The 23,401-nt window shown below is 40.3% G+C and overlaps 1 protein-coding gene across 1 annotated transcript in view; it reads left to right on the plus strand.

Moving 5' to 3' along the window:
* The window catches only part of EML4 (echinoderm microtubule associated protein like 4), a 197,411-nt gene that overhangs the window by 130,560 nt on the left and 43,450 nt on the right, over window positions 1-23,401 (plus strand). Inside the window, exons 3-4 of the mRNA XM_015416014.1 lie at window positions 16,499-16,628; window positions 19,780-19,959. Coding sequence (XP_015271500.1) covers window positions 16,499-16,628; window positions 19,780-19,959 — 310 coding nt within the window. The remainder of the gene's footprint in view (window positions 1-16,498; window positions 16,629-19,779; window positions 19,960-23,401) is intronic.

Below are 23,401 nucleotides of genomic sequence, written 5' to 3' on the forward strand. Positions count from 1 at the left end.
GTCATCAGAAAAGGAAACAAAAATTAAATCTGAGAACAGGAAATTGGAAATGTGAGTGATCTCAGTTCAGGCCACCATTAATTTTATAAAATCTGAAATCTTCGGGAATTTTGCAGTAGCTTTTATGCTCAGAACGGCACAGAAATCTGTCTCTTCTGATTAAAAGAAGGGTTATTGTTTTGTGTCATGAAACGAAATGCTTCTTTATTTTAAGGGATGAATTACCAGATGTCACCTTACTTTTATTAATTCAGCTTTCCGTTCCAGGACACCTGGATGTTAACTTTATATTTGTTTATCCTTCCCTGTCCTTAAAATGCTATAGTGCATTTAAACTCAGACCTGAAACTAAATACATGACTCCAGCCAATTTTTATATATGTAGTAAAGGCTTATCACCTAGTCATCTCCCCTCCCAGGTTGAGGAGAAGGAGACAGACATTGGCAGACTTGAGACCTGTTTCCATGCCACGTCCAGTATCCATGCAGTTTTTTTCATGAATAACCAGTTTGATTCCTCCAACTTGTGGCACTCTTCCTTTGTGCATTTTAGTGAAATTAAATTACTCTCCTTGCTGCATCTGTATGTTAGCTTAACCTAGTTAAGTGTGAGGGCTAGCAGTGGCAGCAGGAGAGGAAATAGCACTTGCTAGAGTTCCAGTAAAGAGAGCTTTTCAGGAAGATGAGCAAAAAGAGAATTCTCTAGGCAAGTTGTGAGAAGAGGGTGGCTTCAAACTCAGTTTAGTTTGTCTGTTTAAAGAGCCTACAGATAATTAAGAGGCTAAGGCTTTGACATGGTGAGAATCAACAGTACACAGGGAAGTAGAGGAAGATGTCATTCATCAAGTCTGTGGGTGTAATGAAATGTCTTACATGGGTTTTAAGGCTTGCTTCTCCTTTGACCTACTTCCCAGATCATGTTCTTGGTAGTGAAGGTATTGCCAAGAACTTGAGAATGCCCTATTACAGAGAATGTTCTCTTGCACTTTGCTGCTTTGTGAAATAGACTGTGGGTTTTATCTTAGGAACTATGGGGGCTCATAGGTACACATACGCACACACTTTCTGAAAAGCTGGGGGGCTCATAGGTACACATACGCACACACTTTCTGAAAAGTTGATGCTTTTGGAGTCGCAGGAGCCTCAGGAACAAAATGCAAGAGAAGGTATGAGGAAAACAGGGAAATTGGGGTGTGGAGGCAGGCAATGATAAACCACCTCTGAACATCTCTTGTCTTGAAAACACCATGGGGTTGCCATAAGTCACACACACACACACACACACACACACACACACACCATTGGTTTCCACTGATGGAAGAGAGGGGAACATTGCCCTGTTTCCTCCTCCTCACAGTTTAACCCGTGGTGTTTTGTCCAGGACTGCTGTTAGCTCTTGAGCATAAGCTTTTTGGACCCCTTGGGAAGCTGCCAGGGTAATGGGGAGGTGAGACAGATCTATGACCACCACTATAGTTTTGTTAAAAATGTCTCTAGTATCTTACCATTGATTTGCCAGGCATCCTGGTAACTACACTTTACACCAGAGACCTCAGTTGACAGAACAGGCAAGGCATTGGGAATGAAGGGCGAAGAGAAGGAGGGACACCTTTACTGGTGGCTCACTGGCCAGCCTGCCACCACTGCTGTAGTAGAGCAAGAACAGGTGGGACTGGTCCTCAGCTCCTTCTGCATGCTCATAATCAGGTTCAGAGCAACTCAAGGTATGTTGCAATAAGTGAGCTAATCTGTGGTCACTGTTCATTAGAAGTAATGTTCTAGCCATTGGTCAAGTTGGTATAATTTGAAAGCACCATCAGTGAAATTGCCTAAGTCTGTAGGGCTGGTTACTTGAGACAAGTTTTTCTTTCCAAATGAAATATTAATATTTCCATCACTGGTGTATAATTTTGTAACTGTTAATTGGCATTGGTATTAAAATGGCTGCTATCTTGGCACAATCCATAGCTCTTTTGTATAGTGTGTTGTATGTTGCATGCATATAAACAAATGGCTTATGATTTGTTGTAAAAGTGATACCAACTTTGTTATAGCTTGTGTTTAGTTTTGAGAGTTAATATGAATTACGTTTCCCAAGACATGATTACCTGCTAGAGTATTACTGAATATATTCAACTGTATCTGGCTGTTAAAGAGTTACTATGTGAGTGCTCCCCCTCAATACTTGTAGTGTTTCAAAACTGCTATACATATTGTTTAATATAAGCCAAATAGTTTCTCTTCAGAAATTAAAATAATGAGTTGGCTGAAATTATGACATAACTCAGAAAATGTGTTTGGGGGAAGTAAAATGATACTATAAGAGGTTCATGACAAGTGCATGAAGCAAGATTGTGTTTATAAAAACAAGTTTTGTTGTTTTAGGAGTCATTAGTAGCATTTTGATGGCTTTATTATTGGCAGCAGCTATACAGAAATGCGTAATCCAAGTACAAAAGCATAATAAATATTTGGGCCATTAACTAGAACAATTCTTGCTAATCCCAGGGTCTTTCCCAAGAATCAACTATAATACAAAGGGGGTACAGACTGTGAGAACACATTGTTTGCTCAAGAGCATTCAGTCTATCCTCCACTTAGTCTGCTTATTGTGTGAACATAGTGTAGTTGAAAAGTGACTAATGGTGATCACTGATGGGACTATCATATCCCAGTAGGTCCTTCATCTGGCTGTTGCTGGTGGATGATAGAGTGGAGTGCTCAGTTCAGAGATAACACCAAATGGTGGTTTGTTCTGCCAACAATTTGGCAAGCCATGGTTTAGAGCTGCCTGCTTTCACCTTGTATCTGCTCAGTGCTCCCATTGTGACAGTACACCTGATTTCACACAGAAAACTATCACTTAACCACAGCTTGCGAGTTCAAACATTGTGACGAATTGTGGTTACCACAAATTGTGTTTTGCAGCTTTACTTCAAATAATGACTTCTGGTTCTGGTCTTCTGGCGGAAGCAAACAGTAATGCTTAACCATGGTTTCGTGTAATGTCTCAGTTGAGGCCCCCCCCAAAAAAACGAGACAAGTTAGTTCACAGTGGCTAAGGAGTACTAAGTGGCTAAGTGGCAAATGATTCCTTCTCAGCCCTGAGACCTTCTAGGTGCCTAGCAGTGCTCACAGCAAGCCTTCAGAAAGCAATTTCCAAGAGACGGAACTGACCATTTTACTTCCAGATTCCTGTCTGACAAGTCAAATGTGTGTATTTGAAATGGATTATCTTTTGTAGAAGTTATTTAATTGAAGAAGCATAAACCCGTTAGAATTCCAAGACTGACTGGGTTGAATTAATAGAAGTACTGTGATTAGTGTAGATATCTGAAGATTCAGGATCAATTGTAACTCGTACAACTGCTTAGAAACAAAAGTAAATGAATCTAGTATAAATTTGGGGGGGCATTCTTTGTACTGAGTCATTAGTCCAGTTAGCTTCGTGGTGTCTATTTTGACTGGCTGCAGCTCTCTAGGATCTCAGCTGGAAAAAAAAAGGGGTTTCCCAGCACCTGTTTCCTGAGACCCTTTAGCTAGGGATTGCATTGGGACTGTCTGCAACCAAAGCATCCACTCTGCTGCTGAGCCACATCTCTTCCCAAAACTGAAAATGCATTTAAATGAAAAAAGGGGGAGGTTTTCTGACAAAGCAGTTAAAAAGGATGGGGAGCTGCCAGCCAGCCGTCTGGAGACTCGCTGAGGTTGGTCTTGGCCGAGCATACTAGCAGCTAGCTTTACCTGGAATATTGTTCAGTGCATTGTGATGAGGCCACAGTTTTTGCAGACGGTTTAGTCCCACAGTCATGTGGTAGCAGCATTTCTTCCCAAGCAGCAATGGTAGCAACAGAACCAGTGATTGGATCATCTGTATTTACCGCAAAAGATTTGTGAAGCTCATTAGATTTTTATTTTTGTTGAGTTCATTAGCAGATCTGTGATATATACTCTGCTGCAGTTCTCTGTGTGCTTGTATTTGTTAAGCTTTAGCTTGCACTCGCTGCTTTCTGTAATCTGCTCCCAGATGTAGACTTTTCATTCCCTTGATTAATAATGTTGCATATTTTGGAGTTCTTGGGTTTGTAAGAATGCAGGAAATTCTTTGGCAGACCAAGCTTGCTGGAGGACAACCCAGTTTGCCATTTGACATATGAAGTTCTCATCTAGTAACCGTACCTCTGTCTTTAAGTTCAAAGTGAACATTCAGTGGCAAAAGCTATTGGAGGGGTAGAGCAAAGTCCATCTCCTTGAAATCTCTTTGCATTCATGGCCAGATATTTTAACTTGTAGGATTCAGGGACAGTAAGCTAAGAGTGAACGTGGAATCTATGCTCATTTGTAACTTGCCAATGTGTATGCTTCGCAGTGTTCCCCTGATTGTTTGATATGTTCTGCCTGAGTGTCTGTCTGCTTCTGCTGTTTACTTTTTGACATACCCAGTCATCTGATTTGCACCATCTATTGGAGAGATAGTTGAACCGCCAGGTCTTTATCTATTATACTGGAGACCATTGTTTGGCTCAATTATTTTCAAAGAATATAAGTAAATATAACCTAGTGGCCTGTGGAATGCAAGTGTTTAAATGGAAGAAAAGCTTGTAGATCCCAGTATGATGCAGTATGGTTTAGGTGTCAGGTTCCTGGTTGAATCAGTTCTCAACACCAGCCAGTTTATGGAAAGCTAACTTTATTGAGACAGTTGATAGATACCATCCTGGACACATCTATTGTTAGGACTAAAGGTGAACGTGCGAAGGTCACAGATATAGTGCATTCAAACAAAAGCACTAAAGATCAAGACCCAATCACCCACAGTATTACCCGCCAGGCACGTAGCCTCTGCACAACAAGGACACAGAATAACAGACAATTGAGAAGCTGGGACATATGCCTCCATTAAGGTGACAAGCCCTGGGTACATCAAATGGAGGGGAGCCTCCTCCCTCAATGGCAGGCGAGTTGTAAACTTCACAGAGAGACTGACATGAGGTGCCATTGTGCCACGTCTTGGAGTAGGACAATGTCGGAATAGTGGCAAGACCATATTGGGGGATCTGGTCGTTCTGGCCATCCAATTGTACAAACTGTCAGTTTGGCTTCATTTAGTGGCTAAAGCCCTTGCCCTAAGCCAATCTGTAACCAGAGAATTAGAATATGCTGCATAGTGAATTGCACAACTGTTAAACTTCAGAGTCTAAAGTTTGGCATATATGCTTTTTATCTACTACAACTCTTCTGTCACTCCTGTATCAGCTGGGTAGTCTTGTTATGACTACAAGCTATGCAAAGCCACATATCTTTGCTTATAGGGACTAGAATCATACATTTCCTGTTCATTACTTCATTTTCAGTGGCTGAGTGATGACTATGTTTTGTGAAGAACTAAGTCAAATGTGGACAAACACGACCTAATCAGAGAAACAAGTATAAAGAAAACAGTCGTGAGAGTCTGACCCACAAATCAAGCAGTCCACAAGACTTGCAAAGAAAATGCTTTCCATGTATTACAGTCTGAAGCACTACAACACAATAAATAAATTCCTATAAATCATAAGAAAATCCTAGTGCAAAGGTACATCATCAACATCATCTCTGGATTATATAACAACGTTTCAAAATTGGATTTTCCTTAGGAAATATTAGAGTAGTACAAAAGTTCTCTTGTTCATAAAGTGCTCTACAACAAGTTATGAAAGATAATACATTCAGATAGGATGTACCTTTGCACTAGGATTTTCTTATGATTGGTAGGAATTTATTTATTGTGTTGTAGTGCTTCAGACTGTAATACATAGAAAGCATTTTCTTTGCAAGTCTTGTTGACTGCTTGATTTTTGGGTCAGACTCTCACGACTGTTTTCTTTATACTTGTTCTCTGTGAAAAACCAAGACAGGGTGGTACAAGGTGCTAATAAAATACCATGGTCAGTTTATTTACTCATTTCTGCTGTTTCAACTGTTGCTGAGGACTCTAAGTTCTGTTTCTTAAGAGTGATTTGTCAGGGTTGGGTTTTGTCCTGCTTTTCTTATGTTGAAGTAATTAACACTTTTTTTGTTAGTATGCTTTGTATAGAACCAATTTTTTGATGAAACTTGCAAGCCTGGAATATTAGTATTTAGGCTTTTTTAAAAAAAACAACCACCACCACCACCCTATATCTATGCTATTAGTTATGTACAAGGGGGCGGGACCCACGATACTCGCGGGGGGGGAGGGACCTCCACACAGGAGGCAGAGGAGGAAGCAGCAGGAGGAGGTAAGTCCAGCGGCGGCGGCGAGGGAGTTCGCAGAGCGTTCCCTGCACAGGCGCAGGGGATGCTCTGTTACTTTTGGGGGGATTTAAGTATCCTCCCGATATTTTTTTCAGGTTTTAAGATTTTTGTGCACACCTGGGGACCGTACCAAGTGTGCACCAAAATCTCCCTCCCCCCCCAGGTGGCCCCGATGCGCGGATTTAGGTATCCGCACACAGGGGGCGTCTTCGGAATTAGATATATAAATAGGCTACCTTTGACATCTTCCAATTCATTGTGAATAACCCATCCAGAGTTAGAAGATGAGTTTATATATACACAGTCACTCTGTCCCATTCTGATAGCTACAATGGATGAGTGGAACCATTAATTTTTCTATCTTTTCTATGCAAAATAAAGAACATCACAAAGATAACTCCCTCACTAAAGGGTGTGATATAACAGAGGTTACTGTACAGCATATATTCTGTTGTGTTTGTTGTGAACACTGGTTCATTCCTTGTGTTGGTAATAACACAGTAGCTTATGTGACAGTTATTTAGGTATGCCTTCAGTATTTAGAATTTATGATGAGATTAAATTGGAAGTTGAATTCTTAGCAGGCCTCTTAATTCTGGCCTTCTGTACATGTTACTTTTTTGTACCATTTATCCTTAAACATACTTACCCAGGAGGAAGATATCAGATTGATCGAAAACACTGGATTAAATAATGTATTATTGAATGCATAGCACATTGTCAGCAAAATTACTTACATTTAAACAATAAGCATATCCTTTAAAATAAAATTTGTTCATATGAGACACAGGAATTTATATATCTAATTCCCAAGTGTGCTCCCTATCTGTTGGTACTTATATCCACAGATCAGGGCCGCACTTGAACTAAACAGATGTTTCTACAAACTTGGAGGAACCCCCTAGATTTGCAGAAAAATCTGACAGAAAAAAATGGGAGGTTTAAACTCTCCCCCCAATAAAAAAGTGTTGTCTATGCATGCACACTTACCTTTCTTAGTCCTGGCAGCGGTGACTGCTGCTGTGGTGGTGGCAGAGCCCAGGAGCCATCACTGGGCCTGGCGTGCCTGGAGCCACACCAGGTGAGCCACCAAAAGCGGCAGGGGGGGAAGCCTCAGAGGGCCCTTCCAGAATAGTTTTAGGAGAGCTGCAGAGAGCAGCAAGGGGAAGAGAGAAGACTCAGCTGGGAAAGGGGAGCTGGATCTGTGTTGCTGGGGAGATTTCAGTTATCTCTGGTGTGGTGAACAGGAACAACTTCTCCTATCTCTCTCCTGGGATCTTGAAATGAACTATTGAAATGATCCAATAGAAACACTGCTATTAGACAAGCCAAAGCAGTGTACACAGTCTACTGGGGAACATTTACAACAAGCAAACATTTTCTGCAGAGCAAAATATCAATGCTGCTATGAAATCTATGGTAAGACAACTATCTAGGTTTCAGTCTCCGAGCTACTATCACATATAGTTCAAAAAAAGACAGTTCAGTACAGGATCTGATTTCCTTAATGCAAGTTCGTTTTCTTTTGTGCCAGAATATTCAAAGGAGGTGAGAATGAATTCACAGGACAGATACCCAGAGTATCCCAGTGTGTTGCAGAAGCCTCAAGAGCATCAGCACTGGAAGTGGCTGTGGAACTAACATCTTCTTTATGTTGCGGTTAGCAGTTAGTGATCCGATACACAGGGAGAGATGCGTTGTGTAAATCCCTGCTACTGCTGTTATGCTAAAGAATAGGGACCCCAAGCGTATATGATGTATAAAGAAACAAAAACGCAAGAAACAAAAATGCAAGAAACAAAAAAACAAATATACAAATTTCACAAGTTGCCAGTAGACACAAGTCTATTGAAACATGGTGACATTACATCAACAAATAAAGTAGAATTGGTGGTCACAATTCAAAGATAATGGTCACAATAATGGTAATAAACAACAAGAGACTCCTCCGAATCCTTTCATGAAATAGTGTCCAAAGGACCTCAAAGTCCACAAACAAGGCAGAGGATGTCCCAAAGAACAAAGAAACTTCCATTTGAGATATGAGCTGTGCCTAGACTATTGTGGAAATCTGGTTCCATTTTTCAGCCATGTAACTGAGGAAGAATGTTTTGAAACGTCTGGCATACCTGGGAAGGACTAGAGATGTAAAATTTCCAGAAATTTTGAAGCTCAGAAAAAAACCCGAGCATTTCTTTTGCCTTTTCTAGTTTGAAAGTCATTCTGTTACTTTAGGAACATAAAATATGACTATGGACATTTTTACTTGGCATGAAATTGTCACAACTAGCATATTAAAAAATATAGTGTATCCAAACAATTATTACAGAATACCCACCCACATGCAAAAACAAAACTGAAACTTTTTTATTTTCTTCTGACAATCGTACCTCCTAAAGGAAGAAATGCATCTTGTTCTTGCATTGGAGAGTTCAGTTTGTAACCTAGGACTTGCTTGTCCTCAGTGCACAGAAATTACATCAATCTGATAACATATATATATATATATATATTAGAAATGATTTGGAAAATATTTGAACACCTTGTCTTAAAATATTTTATTCATCATGTTAAAATAAAACATTCCATAATCAATTTTTTTTCTTCTTTTTTCAATTTTTCCAATTTTTCGGGAAAAAACAAAAAGCCTTCAGGAAAAAAACGGAAAGTGTAGTCTGATGCAAATATATTCAGATTCCTTCCAAGTAAAATAAACAGAAGTCAAGTGTTCTAGATGCCCACAGTTCCTTACATATTGAGGGTAGCAGTAGTGTGAAATGCTTTCTAAAAAGAAAAAAGAGTGCATCTGCCTTGTGGCACTTCACTTTGTGCTTCCTGTGTAATCTCCTAAATGCGAGTTCCAACATTTCCATGTAGAGATCTGTGGGCTCCACATGTTTTGGATGTTGCATAGGAAATTTTTAAAACAGATTCCCTCACCACCATCATTTCTATTTACTGTAAAAAAAAAACACCAAAAAACCCCCGAACAAACCTGATTTTGTTTCCCAAACAATTTGAAGATTCTAGTACACAAATGCTTACAAATGTATTGGCAAGTCGATTTATGTTTGGAATACTAAATAAACTGTAAGCACGCAAAAAGAGTATGCAGCTTAATATTTATAAAATGTGTTACATATTATGGAGGGCAGCTGGTAACAAATTTTGTAACATACGATGAGTTTGGCTTATTGGTTGAGTGAAATTTGCTGAACCTTATCTACTTTCTCTGTAAATCTAAAACACGCCCACCAATTGTCCTCGAAGGCCGCACTCAATACCACCCAGAAGGGTGTGTAGATGCTTGCTATTCTATCTTGATTTTTGTTTGAGAGCAAAGGTTCTTAAATTCTTTGGGGAAGGGTGTAAGATTTCTGAGCTCAGACTGTGGAATAGCAATATTGTTTTTACAACTGTTAGCAAATTGCCCTCTGTTCTTTCTGTACAAATAAAATGTTCTGTACTGTAGCAAATGGTGCTGTACATCTCTAGGAGAAAAAAAAAAAGAGGGGGAACAAGGTGCAAGGGAGAGTAGTTTATTTGACCTTGCACCTTGTTCCCTCTTTTTTAAACTCCTACTTACTGGTGTGGTCTTATTTTCTTCCTGATTGCTGTATATCTCCACCATGAAAATATGATTGTACGAGCAGGGAACTAGGTGTAATGTATTCAGTAGCTGCCATTGAATGCATAACTGTATGTGAACGACATAATTGAAATGCCATGTAAAGCTTCGTCCTGGGCTAGGATCCTAATCCATCCAATCGTGTGGGTAGCCAGGAAGAACCAACCAATCAGGTACCAGCAAGCTCCCTGAGCGGGAACGTCTGTGATTGGTCGTTATGTAAAGAATCGTATTGGTTGGTATTGTACAGTAAGGCGTGGCTACATTAGCTGGGAGAGTTTAAAAAGGGAACAGCTTTAATGCAAAAGCTGTTCTAGGACTTGCTGGAAGTATCTCATTTTGCCCTCCCCTACTGTTTTCTTTTTCACTTCCCTAGAAAGCCCCCTAAGCTTCTCCTCTTTCCTGCTTCCTTCCCATCCATCATACAACTTATCCGCTCACCTGTCTTCAGCTTTCCCTCCTTTTCTCCCTGGCAGTGTCTGCTTGGGAGAACTAAGGCCCCTTTGCACAGTGCCAGATGCCAAGCTGGGCAAGTTGTGCAGTGGGGAACCCACAAGGACCTTCAAGGGACACGAAACTTTCTCCTGTATTCCCCTCCCCACACTATTTCCTCTTTTCCTCCTCCTGGCACCCCCCATATTCTCTCTCTCTCTCTCTCTTTTTGCTTCTTTCTCTCCTTCCTACCCAACAACCAACCCACCTTTATCTGCCCCCTGCCATCTGTAGCTATATGTTTATTTCATTTATACCCTGCCTTTTACCTCAGTATGGTCCCAAACCAGCTTACATTATTCTCCTCTCTTCCGTTTTTTTCTCTCAACAACCTTGTGAGGTGAGTTAGGCTGAGAATGTGTAACTGGTCTAGGTCACTGAGTGAGCTTCCACATCAAATTGGTGAGTTGGACCTGAATGTCTCAGATTCTTATCTGAAACTCTAACTTACACAACCCTGGCTTTTGTGCAGTGGCTGCTACTGAAGAGTAGCAAGCAGCTGGGTCTGCCTGTGGTTGCTACTGGTCCTTGCCCTGATGAAGGCCAGAACAGGTCTGAAAAGGGCCCTGTACCGACAGAAACAGGCTTGTAGGCTGGCAGTTCTGTTGTAGTTGCCTAGCAACCTCTACAATGGCCGCTGCAGCAGGCATTGGTTTCTTAAAAGTACAAGTGCTGCTTCTATTATTTTGGAGAGTTTTGACCACCCTCCCGGGTGTATTTTTTCTTTTCAATTTCAGATTTCTTTGCACACCTGGGGCTTTTTCTTAGGTCAGAAAGCTCGATCAGCTTTGTCTGTCCATGGCCCCAATCTCCAGTTTTAAGTATTCAACGATTTGGCCACATTGAGAATTAGATATATTGATGTATGTGAAAAATGCTGTTCTGATGAAGCATTCCTTAGCTAATTCCCGTGGAATGTTATGCTTTCTAAAGTTTCTAAAAGCAACATATTTTATAAATGATATTTTTTTCTTTTTTTAAAAATTAAAAATATATATGAATATATATCTCTGATGAAATGTCCTTGGTGCAAATTTTTCTTTTCTCTTTCTCCAGTTTTACTAATACAGGCCATTTCTGATCTCTGTTCCTTGTAATCAAAACACATATTTTTATGCAGGGCTTTGTCTGTGTTATCTTTCATTCACACACTTGTATACTTCAATCTTTTAATGAAAGGTCTCTCTTGAAGTGTGCAGATATTATTCTGTGAAAATTATCAGAATGGAGATAGAATCCATTATCCATGGAAGGCATTTTTACCACTTTGATCTCCAGCAGTTTAGCTTTAATCCTCATCACCCATACACAGGATCTCATTTTACATTTTACATTCAGCTTGCATCTGGCTCATATCCTGAGCCAAAAGATAAAGCTGTTGTGCTGTTCAGGCTAAAACGTTTCAGTCTATTTATGTTGGTAATTCACATACAGCTTGATTATTGGCAGGTGCATGTATAAGATGCACAAAAACATTCTTGTGTTTGGGTTGTTTCATCTAGCCGAGTTCCATTTGGCTGCAAGCAAAGTGCGTTTGTTGTTTTGTAATGACCCCTGGAAGTGATGACTGCCACCAAGGTGAGGTAAGTTAGACTCCACCACATGGCCAGTCAGTCATTAATATTGATGGACAGACTCCCCATCTTTAGTGAACTGTACACTAAAAATAAATCTTGTTTTGACATGTACAGTGGTTTTTCAAGTAACTCCAATTGGTAGCTCCAATTTTATTTTCTTTTTTAAATTCTATTGAGCCAAAAATAGTTGTCCCAAATATCTTTCTCACCACTAAGGGCCTCAAGATGGATGCTTATTTTACACTAAAAACCAGTTTAGAAATTTTCAGGGAAATGATGTCAGTCCAAAGCTGAGCACTACAAGTTAAGCAAATTCATATTTCCAGCTAAGTAATTAATTCACATCACTATTCATTGTTGATGAGTAGCTCTCCTGCTGACAGATAATGATGTTCTAATCTAAATGGTCAACCAATTGCCTTAAAACTGTGATGTTTCTGATCCGGTATCTGCCAGTATATCATTTTATTTAAAATATTCCAAAAGCCCAGGATGACTCGTACATCCTTTGAAGCAGAGGAAATTTAAAAGTAGTATAAAGCAAAACTATAAAATAATGTGGTCAGATTTACTCTGAGCAGTAACAATGCTAAACAGTACTGAACAACCACAAAAGCTTTCATCAGCCGAGCAGAAGACAAAGATGGGGAAAACTGTTCTGAACCTTATTGAGCAGGGCACTGTGGCATTGCAGCAGAGACCCCTTTTCCTTTCAGTTCATCTTGTGTGGTGAAGATATCTGTGGAAAGACCAGATCTATAGTATGGGAAGATTACTTTTATGATTTTATTTTTAATGCCATGAGTGGGTGTGATTTTACTCTACTATAAATATTGGTGGGGTGTTTGTGATAAATATGCTATATAATTAAGTTACTATGAAACTTCTCTGTGACATCATCTTTTATTCTTTAGTGAAGGAGAATTCTTAAGACCTTAGTAAGAATACAAAGGGAAATGTTGGTATCCTCTTACACTTATTGTCGTCAAAACTACATATACTGCTTTTTAAATTGTCCAGTAAATGTCTGTGCCAATATCAGCTCTTAAATTTATATTTCCACATGAAATTTGAATATACCTTGTTCATGGGATCCTTTTATATATAACAGGAAATTTAGAGCAGTTGCAGTTTTGTTTCCCCTTTCCATGTCTCCACATAATTGTTTCGATGGCAGTCTCTGAGGTATTGATCTATTACAATAATGCAGAAAGAAAGACAGTTCACTTACAGGTCAAATGCAGATAAAAACCTGAAATATATTCCCCATCTTCCCACTTGACAGGAAGGTTCTATAAATTCGTTTTGCTAAAGGTATTAAGTGACACCAAACCAAGCCTTTCTGGACCCCCAGTGCATGAGAGCCACCTCTTTTGCATGTTTCTCCTCAAGCACCACTAAATCTCTGAGTGTGCACCAGAAAGCTACATTTCTCCAGTGGAATTTTTAAACTTTTTTTTTTTGCTATCCTTTATTAATATGGTAAATGATAGTATTTTTTCCAAAAGAAAAGAAGTGCATGCTAAATGTGGTATTGGGAAGTGCCATCTAGTGCAGCCATCTAGTGTTTTGCTGTTGTGTGCCTCTGCATAGCATGCTGGGGTTCCTTGGTGGTCTCTCACTCAAGAACTAACCAGTGCCAATCCTGCTTGGCTTCTGCTATGTGGCAAGACTGGACTAGTCTGGACCACCCAGGTCAGGGTGTATGCTAAATACAAAATGCCAGTTCCTTACATAGCTAATTTGATATTTGTCGTCATGAGACCAATCTCAAAAATATTGAAAGGCCTATTTGAGGAGGTGTATGTCAGTAAAATTTGATGGATGGTGGCTCAGTTTCTTAAAGTGCTCTTCACTGCAGCAGGTAAAATAGCCATCTACTGGTTAGTAGTTACAGATCTGAAAACAGTTTGTGAAACAAGTCATAAGAACATAAGAGAAGCCAATGTTGGATCAGGCCAATGGCCCATCCAGCCCAACACCCTGTCACGCAGTAGCCAAAAATACCAGATGCCATCAGCAGGTCCAGCAGTGGGGCCAGGACACTAGGAGCCCTCCCACTGTTGCCCCCCAAGCACCAAGAATACAGTGCATCACTTGCCCCAGATTGAGAGATCCTATCTATACCTTGTGGCTAACAGCCACTGATGGACATCTGCTCCATATGTTTATCTAAGTCCCTCTTGAAGCCATCCATGCTCGTAGCCACCACCATCTCCTATGGCTGTGGATTCCATGTATCACTCTTTGAGTGCAGTAGTACTTCCTTTTATCTGTTCTAACCCGAGTGCCCACAAGTTCTTGTATTGTGAGAAAGGGAGAAAAGTACTTCCTTCTCTACCTGCTCTATCCCATGCGTAATCTTATAAACTCCTCAGCCATCGTCTCTCCAAGCTAAAGAGCCCCAAGCGTTTTAACCTTTCTTCATAGGGAAAGTGTTCCGACACTTTTATCATTCTAGTTGCCCTTTTCTGCACTTTTTCCAATGCTATAATATCCTTTTTGGGGTGTGGTGACCAGAACTGTACACAGTACTCCAAATGAGTTCACACCATTGATTTATACAGGGGCATTGTGATACTGGCTGATTTCAGTTCCCTTCCTAATAATCCCGAGCATAGTGAGGGCCTCACAATCCTCACTGGTTCTCACCACCCTGAACAACTTCATGTCATCTGCAAATTTAGCCACTTCACTGCTTATTCCCAACTCCAGATCATTAATAAACAAGTTAAAAAGCATCGGACCGAGAACTGATCCCTGCAGTACCCCACTGCTTACCACCCTCCACTGAGAAAATTGCCCACTCTCTGTTTCCTATTAATTAGCCAGTTTTTGATCCACAAGAGGACTTGTCCTTTTATCCCGTGACTATTGAGCTTACTTAGGAGCCTTTGATGAGGAACTATCAAAAGCTTTCTGGAAGTTAAGGTAAACAACATCTATTGGGTCCCCCTTGTCCACATGTTTGTTCACTCCCTCAAAGAACACTAACAGGTTAGTGAGACAAGATCTTCCCATGCTGAGTCTGCCTTAATAGTTTTTGTTCATCAATGTGCCTATTAATTCTTTCCTTAATAACAGTTTCCACCAACTTACCCGGTATCGACGTCAGACTGACTGGCCTGTAATTTCCCGGATCTCCTCTGGAACTCTTTTTAAAGATGGGAGTGACATTAGCTATCTTCCAGTTCTCAGGAATGGAGGCAGATTTTAAGGAAAGATTACATATTTTTGTCAGGAGATCCATACGTTCACATCTGAGTTCTTTCAGAACTCTCGGATGTATGCCATCCGGGCATGGTGATTTATTAGTTTTTGTCTATCTGTCGTGGGATCTCCTCTCTCGTCACCTCAGTCTGACTCAGGTCTTTCAACACCCCTCCCAAAATCAGCAGTTCTGGAGTGGGCAAGCACTTCTCATCTTCCACAGTGAAGACAGAGGCAAAAAATGCATTCAGCTTCTCAGCCATTTCCATATCATCCTTCAGTACTTCTTTTACCCGTTGGTCATCCAAGGGCCCTACTGCCTCCTTGGCTGGTTTCCTGCTTCTAATGTATTTGAAGAAAGTTTTGCTGTTGGTCTTTATGTTTTTTGCTATATGCTCCTCATATTTCCTTTTTGCCTGCCTGATCACAGACTTGCATTTTATTTGCCATATTCTGTGTTCCCTTTTATCAACCTCACTGAGACTAGCTTTCCACCGCTTAAGGGAATGCTTCTTACCTTTTACAGCTTCCATTACTTTGTCTGTTAACCATGCAGGCTTTTTCTATACCTATGTGTGCCTTTCCTAACCTGCAGTATATATATATTTTCTGAGCTTCTAGGATTGTAGTTTTAAATAGTCTCCAAGCTTCTCCAGTGGTTCTCTCACTTGAATGTGAAAGAAAATGTTGCTTAGGAGAGATCTGTTCAGTCTCCCATTGAGATGGAAAGCTGTATAAAGATGCACTTTGGTCTGATCCGGCAACATTAATTTTCTGTTCATTCAAGGATATCTGACAACTAAATGCCCTTTTTGTACCTCCTTCCCATATATGGTATTTGAAGGTTTTTGAAAAATTAAGCTCTCAGGTTTTTCACATCTATATGATACAGGCTTCCTAAATTCTTATGGTTAATATTTGTTTCATTCACAGATTTTGTCTGAACAGGATTGTGCGGTGGTATTCTGCCTTGTTTTTAACCATTGTACTATATTCACAGATCTAAGCATAATGGAAAGTTTTCAAAACAAAATAAATGATCATGCATTCTCAAACTTTGAAAGACACACTGTTCCCCTACAAAACAAAACAAAAAATTACAAATTATAAGTGTTATTCCAAATGGTTGCTTTATTAATATTTTTTAAACTTCAAAGAGCTGTTTTAGTTGGAGTCTGGTCAAGTGCAGTTGTTACTGACAAGCTGGCCACACACTTTCCAGATGTGTAGCCTTTTTATCTTTGCTGCTGTTCTGTCAAAGGCAATCCCAAATGTGATAAATCTCAGTTTGAATGTCCGCATGGATGTCTTGTAGGTCAGCCAGGCCTCCGTGAAGCCATCTCCCTGTCGTGCATCACCAATGGAAGTACAGGAAACAGGAAAACTAGCCACAGTCCTGCTGTACCAATAGCCAGGAAAGAAACTCTCTCGTCTGCTGCTAAAAGGTATTATCTTTAAAATATATACATACAGATATATATATATATATAAGTGAACTAAATTTTCCCCAGAACATGATTTGTTTGGTTTCTTTTGGTGATGGAAAACTCTACCCACTAGGCTGACTCAAGAAGAGGACCTGCTAATCCAACTAACTTCTTTAATCATTTGACTGCCTTTCCTGGCACGTACAAAGGTTCCCAACATGGGCTATCCCATGCCCAGTAACTTTTTGTAGACAAACGCTTGTTAAGAATTTGTGACTATTTTAATGAAGCCCAAATCTGTGTCTATATGTAGGTATGTGCACATTAATGTGTGTATTTAAATGCATCTTTAGATCTGTGGGCACCCTGAATAGCCAAGAGTAGCCTGACTGCATCACAGCTCAGTAGTTAAGCAGGGTTAGCCACGGTTAGTACTTGGATGGGAAACTACAAAGAAAGACCAGAGTTACTGCACAAAGGAAAGCAATGGCCAGTCTCTGGCAGCCATCCAGGCTTTGCTACTGTCCTTCCCAAAACTTTGTAGCAAAGTGCTTGTGAAAAATTGAACAAAGCCAGGAAACATAGGAAGCTGCACTTATCTGCTTCTTTCCAACAGCAGCAAAACTGGGGCAAATAACTTTGGTGGAAATGTCCCGAATATATATTTGGGGGGAGGGTGACACAGAATATATTTATTTATGCAGCAATTTTAAGTAGTACTGAATTGTTAGGTACAGTTACTTGTATCCAAAGTACCTACTGTGAGAGCAGAAGGCACATCAATTCAGATGACAATTTGCATACATCCCAATCTGTAGCCCTGCCTTTCTCCAGAAACCCTGCTCCACACAGCAACCTCAAGCATAGCTTTTTGGGAAATAGGAGAAACTCGTGAAATAGACTTTTGTATCCAGGCTGATGAAAAATTCAGTGTCCAACCATTTTCACTATGATAATTTGTCTATGAATTATCGTGTACAGCAATAGAGAGCTCTGGTTTGTTTTCTAATAAGATACTAGAATACCCATATTTGCTTATTTTAATTTGTTTGTTCTCCACTTCTTTCCCAATTTTCACACTCAAGATACCTTACAAAGTTTAATAAAGCTGTTTTAAAATATAATGTTAACTTTTGTAACATTTTAAAAGTTAGAGAAGAAGATGGTTGTTAAACAGAGGTGTAATATAGTAGAGTAAAAACCAGGAATAATTTATGGAATATTACATAACGTTAGTCAACATTTAGAGTGATGTAGGAAAATAGAAAATTATATAAGTGATTTGTTCTTTATTATATACTGTGCTATATATAGCTGTGGTTTATTTTACCTGTTTATGTTTTCCCATTTATAACATTTGTCTTTTGCCCCTTTTTTCTCTCTAGCAACAGGACAACTTAATAGGTCAAGTTGTGTAGAGTATAAGAGTAAAACTCAAGGGCAGCAAAGGGGTGCTGTTAAGGAAAGCTGGGTGAAGTTTTCAGTCTTAGCTAAGCATCCCCTGTGGCCCAGCAGCAGTGCAGTGATGAGTGGTGCTGCTGTGGCATGTGGTGCCAAAAATCCCATGCGGTGGCTTGGATCCACTGGATCTTTTCTGTGTGTGAAAGGAATTTCCCAGTCCTCCAGGAACAGCATATCAGGAGGAGTATTTGGAGCTGCCGCCCGGGGGGGGGGGGGGGAATTTGTGCTCCATAGGTGGAAATTCCTCCATTCATGGAAATGCTCTTGGGGATCCAAGTAGCCTCAGAAAATAGAAGAAAATAACCCATCAACATAATTTCAAAATCTGTCCAAGGTATTTGAAACTGGTGACATAAGATATTTTCTCCCCGTATATGAATGCAGATCTGGAATATTGTGGTAAATATCTATCAGATATGGAACAGTAGGATAATGGAAATAATGCTCAATCATGAGTATTTGTATATAAATAAAAGAGCACAAACAAAACTTTTTGTAATGTAGGCAAACAGTGACAAATGAATCCTGATCTAGGGAGCCAAACAGACAGTCTGATTTACTGTAGGATAACTGCTGTGAAGATTGACTGTCAAAATACTGGCATGTAAATACTGCCAATACAGCTGTCATAATAATAATAATACCCTTCAAAGTTTTTTTCTTTAATGGTAAGACATTTCCTACAGTTTGTTTTTCTGTGCTCTGTTGCCTTGTCAGTGATTCTGGAAAAAGTGGAAAGTTAACTGCAGCACTGACAAGTTAAGAATTATAAAGTAAACTTCATTATTTTGTGCAATGGGTGTAAATACCGAGGCCAAAGATCCAGTTTATTTGCCTGACATTGAAAGAGGTGTGTGTGTTTGTTTTAGAACTGCATTGAAAATAAGGTCCTCGGCCCTGTGAGTTGGATCCACTGCAAGAATTTTTGTTGCCTTACAAGCAAAATGTACTATGGGATGCAGCAATGAGAAGGAATCAAGTAAAATTTCTTCCTCTCAGTATTTCAGTCCCTCTGGCACATTTTGGTGGTGAGGCTGTCCCTGTCCTCAGAGAGGAGCTTCTGGACAAAGCCAGGTTGCTTGAGAAAGGGGAAGATGGGGAAACATCTGCTCTGCTAGCACCTTCTGGGAGCATTTCCAGTGGCCCCAATGTTATGAACTGCCAGCAAAACACAAACTTACCTTATCAGTGTTCTGCAAGCTTATGCAAGCTCTAGAACAAGACTACTTATAATTCCTTTGCTAGTGGAAGGACCAGTTTGGATGCTGTGAATTCTTCAATGTTTCTCCAAAAATAAAATAAAATTTGATTAGTGGAAGAGCTCTTCTGCCAGCAAAAGGAACTGTAGGGTACATTCCATCAATTGCAGTTAACTGACTGGTGCCTGCAGGAAAAAAAGTATGCTATACCAACCAGTGATGTATATAATGGTTATTTCCTGCTCTTATAGCAATCATGTTTTAAATCAGGTAAATTCATGGGGCCACAGTCCATTTTATTTAGTAGTTTAAACAGAAGTTTTTAAAGCATAAAACAGTTTTGGGAAGAAAATGATTAAGGATTTGGTTTCAGGAGCAGTTACTCTGACACATTTAATCATCCTCTCTTTTTCAAACATATGTGTTCTCATGTTTTGTTTTAATTTTTTTCCCATTGCTTGTTTTTCTTTTTAAATTTTTTTATACCTCTCTTATACTTTCTTTTGCAGCGGTACAGAAAAAAAGAAGGAAAAACTTCAAGGACAGAGAGAGAAAAAAGAGGACTCTCATTCTAATGATCAAAACCCACAAACTCAAGCGTCACCTTCACCTTCTCCCCAGCCCTCTGCACAGATTCTCCCAACATACAGGCAGACCCCAGAAGTCAAGAGCTCTGCTCCAGGCAAAAGGTTTCCTAAGTACCCAAATAGAGAGCTAGGAAGTGGGTTTCAGTTACTAACAAGAAGCTTTGTTCCCAGTTAAAAGTATGTGTGTGTTACCTTTTCTTCAAAACCTCTGTATAATGGGTAGAAATCTTGCCCATCCCTCTCCCTGAAAACTCCCCACTTTGGGGGGATTCAGCTCTTTAGGCCTAAGAAGGACAGTCCACTCTCATTAATTTCTGTGCCCTGCCCCCCTACTATAATGTGATATCATCTAGGGGATGGGAAGACAGTGTGTTGGCCAGAATACACCTGCAGTGAATGGACTTCCTGTTTGGGTGGGGCCAACATGAACACACCCCACCCCACACAAAACTTCTTCATAAAGACAGAATCAACTGTTACATGAGTTTATTCACAACATTCAGCTCTTTTACCACAGTAGCAACAAATGATTCTAAATGCATTCAGATATACTGTGTAAACATATACAATCAACATTGTAACCCCTACCCCAATCTGTGTGTGTGTGATGATGGGCTGTGCATACTAATAGCTCTTGACTCAGCTTGGTATCTTTGGTAATCCTGAATTTCAGCTCCTTGCTTCTTAAACTGCTGTTCAGTCTGGAGGGTGTTTAGAGCTTGGCACCTTTTCCCAGCTCTTGCTCAGGGCCCTTGCTTGTATTCCTTATTCTGTCCCCTATTTCACCATTCTAGTTGAGGGTAAATCCTTCACAATCAGATTAACTCCCCCCTCCCCCATCAAGCAATTATAAAATGCATTAGGCTTTGATCCAGTAAAGTATTCCAGTACAAGCAATAATGTAAATGAGTATCTGAAAAGAGCAATTGACCTACAAGTACAGAAGAAGATGGATTCTGCTATATGCGTTTAAATGTGAGATCTGCCAGAAGGTACATTAGGCAGCTACTGATGCTGGTGCACCAGGCTGCCCAGTCAGATGGGACAGTACTGTGGGTTTAGATGTGGTTACTAATGACCTCTGCACTGGGCCAGGTGAAAGTACACTTTTCAAGGCTTTCTTTGGAAGTAATGTAAATCCACATCTGAGTTTTCTGCCACTTCCTGCACTCTTCCCCTCACACAATACTGACACCCTCTTCCATGCAGGCACCTCTGGACTGAAGTTTCCTGACCCTTTTGTTTCCAGCAGTTCATTACACAGTAAACAGTTTTCTGAAGCTCAAGAACTTTCGAAGTGTCTTGCCAGGGAAGGGGGGTGGGGTGGGACAAGCAGAGAAATAGCTGGCAGAATTCCAGGCACCTTCAGAGTTCTGGTGCACACTTCTTTGTGAATGAGTGCTATAAAACTGACAAATAGCTATGAAGTTGGTGTCAAACCTCTCAGTGCTTCAGGGGGAATGATTGTCCACATAAACTGAAAACTTCAGTCTTAAAGCTTGATCTGAAAATAAGCCCAAGTGTAACATTTAATTGTTGTTTTTTTTACACACACACCCCTGCATATCCTGCCTCTTGTCATAAAGAATTCAGGCAGATTACCTTTAAAACTATATCAAATACCACTATCATGTAATTGAATCAAATTTAAATCTGTATCAGGTGAAGTCAGCCATTAGAATTAGTTGAGCCAAATGCCTTCCAGAATGTAGAAGTTCTCATCAGTTCCATTGGCGTTCAATGGAAGTAGAAGAACTGTGAGACAAATTTATATATTTTTAAAATTATTTTAATGGGTCGTTTCTCCTTTTTAATGGAAGGGACTTCAAAATCAGTCATGAATGTGATTCTTCTCAGTTATTTTTACAGTGCTGCTCAGTGCCATAGTAAAACGTATCATCTGCCACCAGTGGACAACTCTGAGGATTTAAATGACACATGCTAACTCTCATTAGACACCGAAATATAAGAAGATGGTTGCATAGTTTGCCTGAATTCACACTTGTTTGGGGGGGGAGCCTTAAAAGCTGCTGCAAACGTTATGAATTTCCTACGTGGAAAACCATGTGAATAACATCTCATGTGACAATACATGTGTCTATCTGCATGCTGTAGAAGGCATGGGCAATTAGTTTTTTATGCACAGCGAGATTTTTGCATCTCTCGCTGTCACATGATTTTTCTGTGGTCAATTCACATGCTTTTTCCCTGGTATAAAAATGTTTTCTGTGAGACAAGTTCATAACGTTTGAGGTAGCCCCAACTAAAGCATGTTTAACAATATCTCATGAATTCTTTCTCTGTTACCTTGTCTGAACTTACCTGCCCATGGACTTTGATCTGTCTTCCTGCTGGGCATCTTATTGCACAAAAGCAATTTGTTCTTGGGTTTCATGCATTACTGTGCTGCTGTGTGAGCAAAGAAATGTTTTGGAGGTCCTCCTCCCGTCCCCCCTTCTAACATTTGACTTCATAACTCCTCCTCTCCCTCCCCCCCACTTTAGCTTCTGAAGTTTTTGTGGAAGTAAGTCTTTCCAAAAATGTTCTTAACTGGATGAGTTGCAAGGATTATTGGGCAGCTGCAGGGATCATGGTATGAACAAGCTTTTAAGAGTTGCTCATGTGTTTTAAATTACAGACAGCGTGTTGAACAATCAAACCTCTCATTCACCAGGACCGTGTTACCACTAGTGTTACATCATACTGCGTGTCTGTAGCCCTGACCTGTAACTAAGGTTGTCAACCTTCAGGTGGTGGCTAGAAATCTCCTAGGATTACGACAAATCTCGAGGGAACAGAGATAATTTCACCTGTAGAAAATGGCTGCTTTGGAAAGTGGAATTTATGGCATTATACCCCATTAAAGTCCCTCCCCTCCCCAAGCCCTCCCTTCCTCAGGCTCCACCCCCAAAATCTCCAGGTACTTCCCAGCCCGGAGCTGGCAACCCTACCTATAGCCCAGGCTAGCCTGGTTGCATCAGATCTCAGAAGCTAAGTAAAGTCAGCCCTGGTTAGTACTTGGATGGGAGACCACCAAGAAAATCTAAGGTGCTGTGCAGAGGCCGGCCTCCTCTGTATGACTCCTGTGTTGAAAACCCTACAGGCTTACTATATGTTGACTGAGTCTTGATGGAGGGGGAAAGTATCTGTATGGGGAGATTTTTTGGCGGAGTCTTTTGCTGATACCAGGAGCCTTCTCCTGAGTCTCTTACATCGGTGGAAGGTTGCTTGCACTAGAGGAAGTCATTACCATGAGGATGCTGGATACACAGGATCCAACCCAAGTACATAATGACTGAAAATAACATTTCAGTAGTGCTTTTGAGTGTTCAGGATGCTTCTCATACAATATTATGACAGTAATTATTTTAAAAGCCCTACCAGTATTGCAGTGGAGGTGAAAGGAAGCGACAGTCGAATAATAGCTTACCTGAGGCCACCCTGCTAAGGTTGTGGCTGAAATTTGAACGAGCAGCTTGCTGGTTTAGAGCTCACATATTCAGTTTAGTTGATTTGGTGCTCTTGTCTGAAAGAAGGATTTCTG

This window comes from Gekko japonicus, unplaced genomic scaffold (assembly GCF_001447785.1).
Source record: "Gekko japonicus isolate JY-2015 unplaced genomic scaffold, Gekko_japonicus_V1.1 scaffold159, whole genome shotgun sequence".
NCBI lineage: Eukaryota > Metazoa > Chordata > Lepidosauria > Squamata > Gekkonidae > Gekko > Gekko japonicus.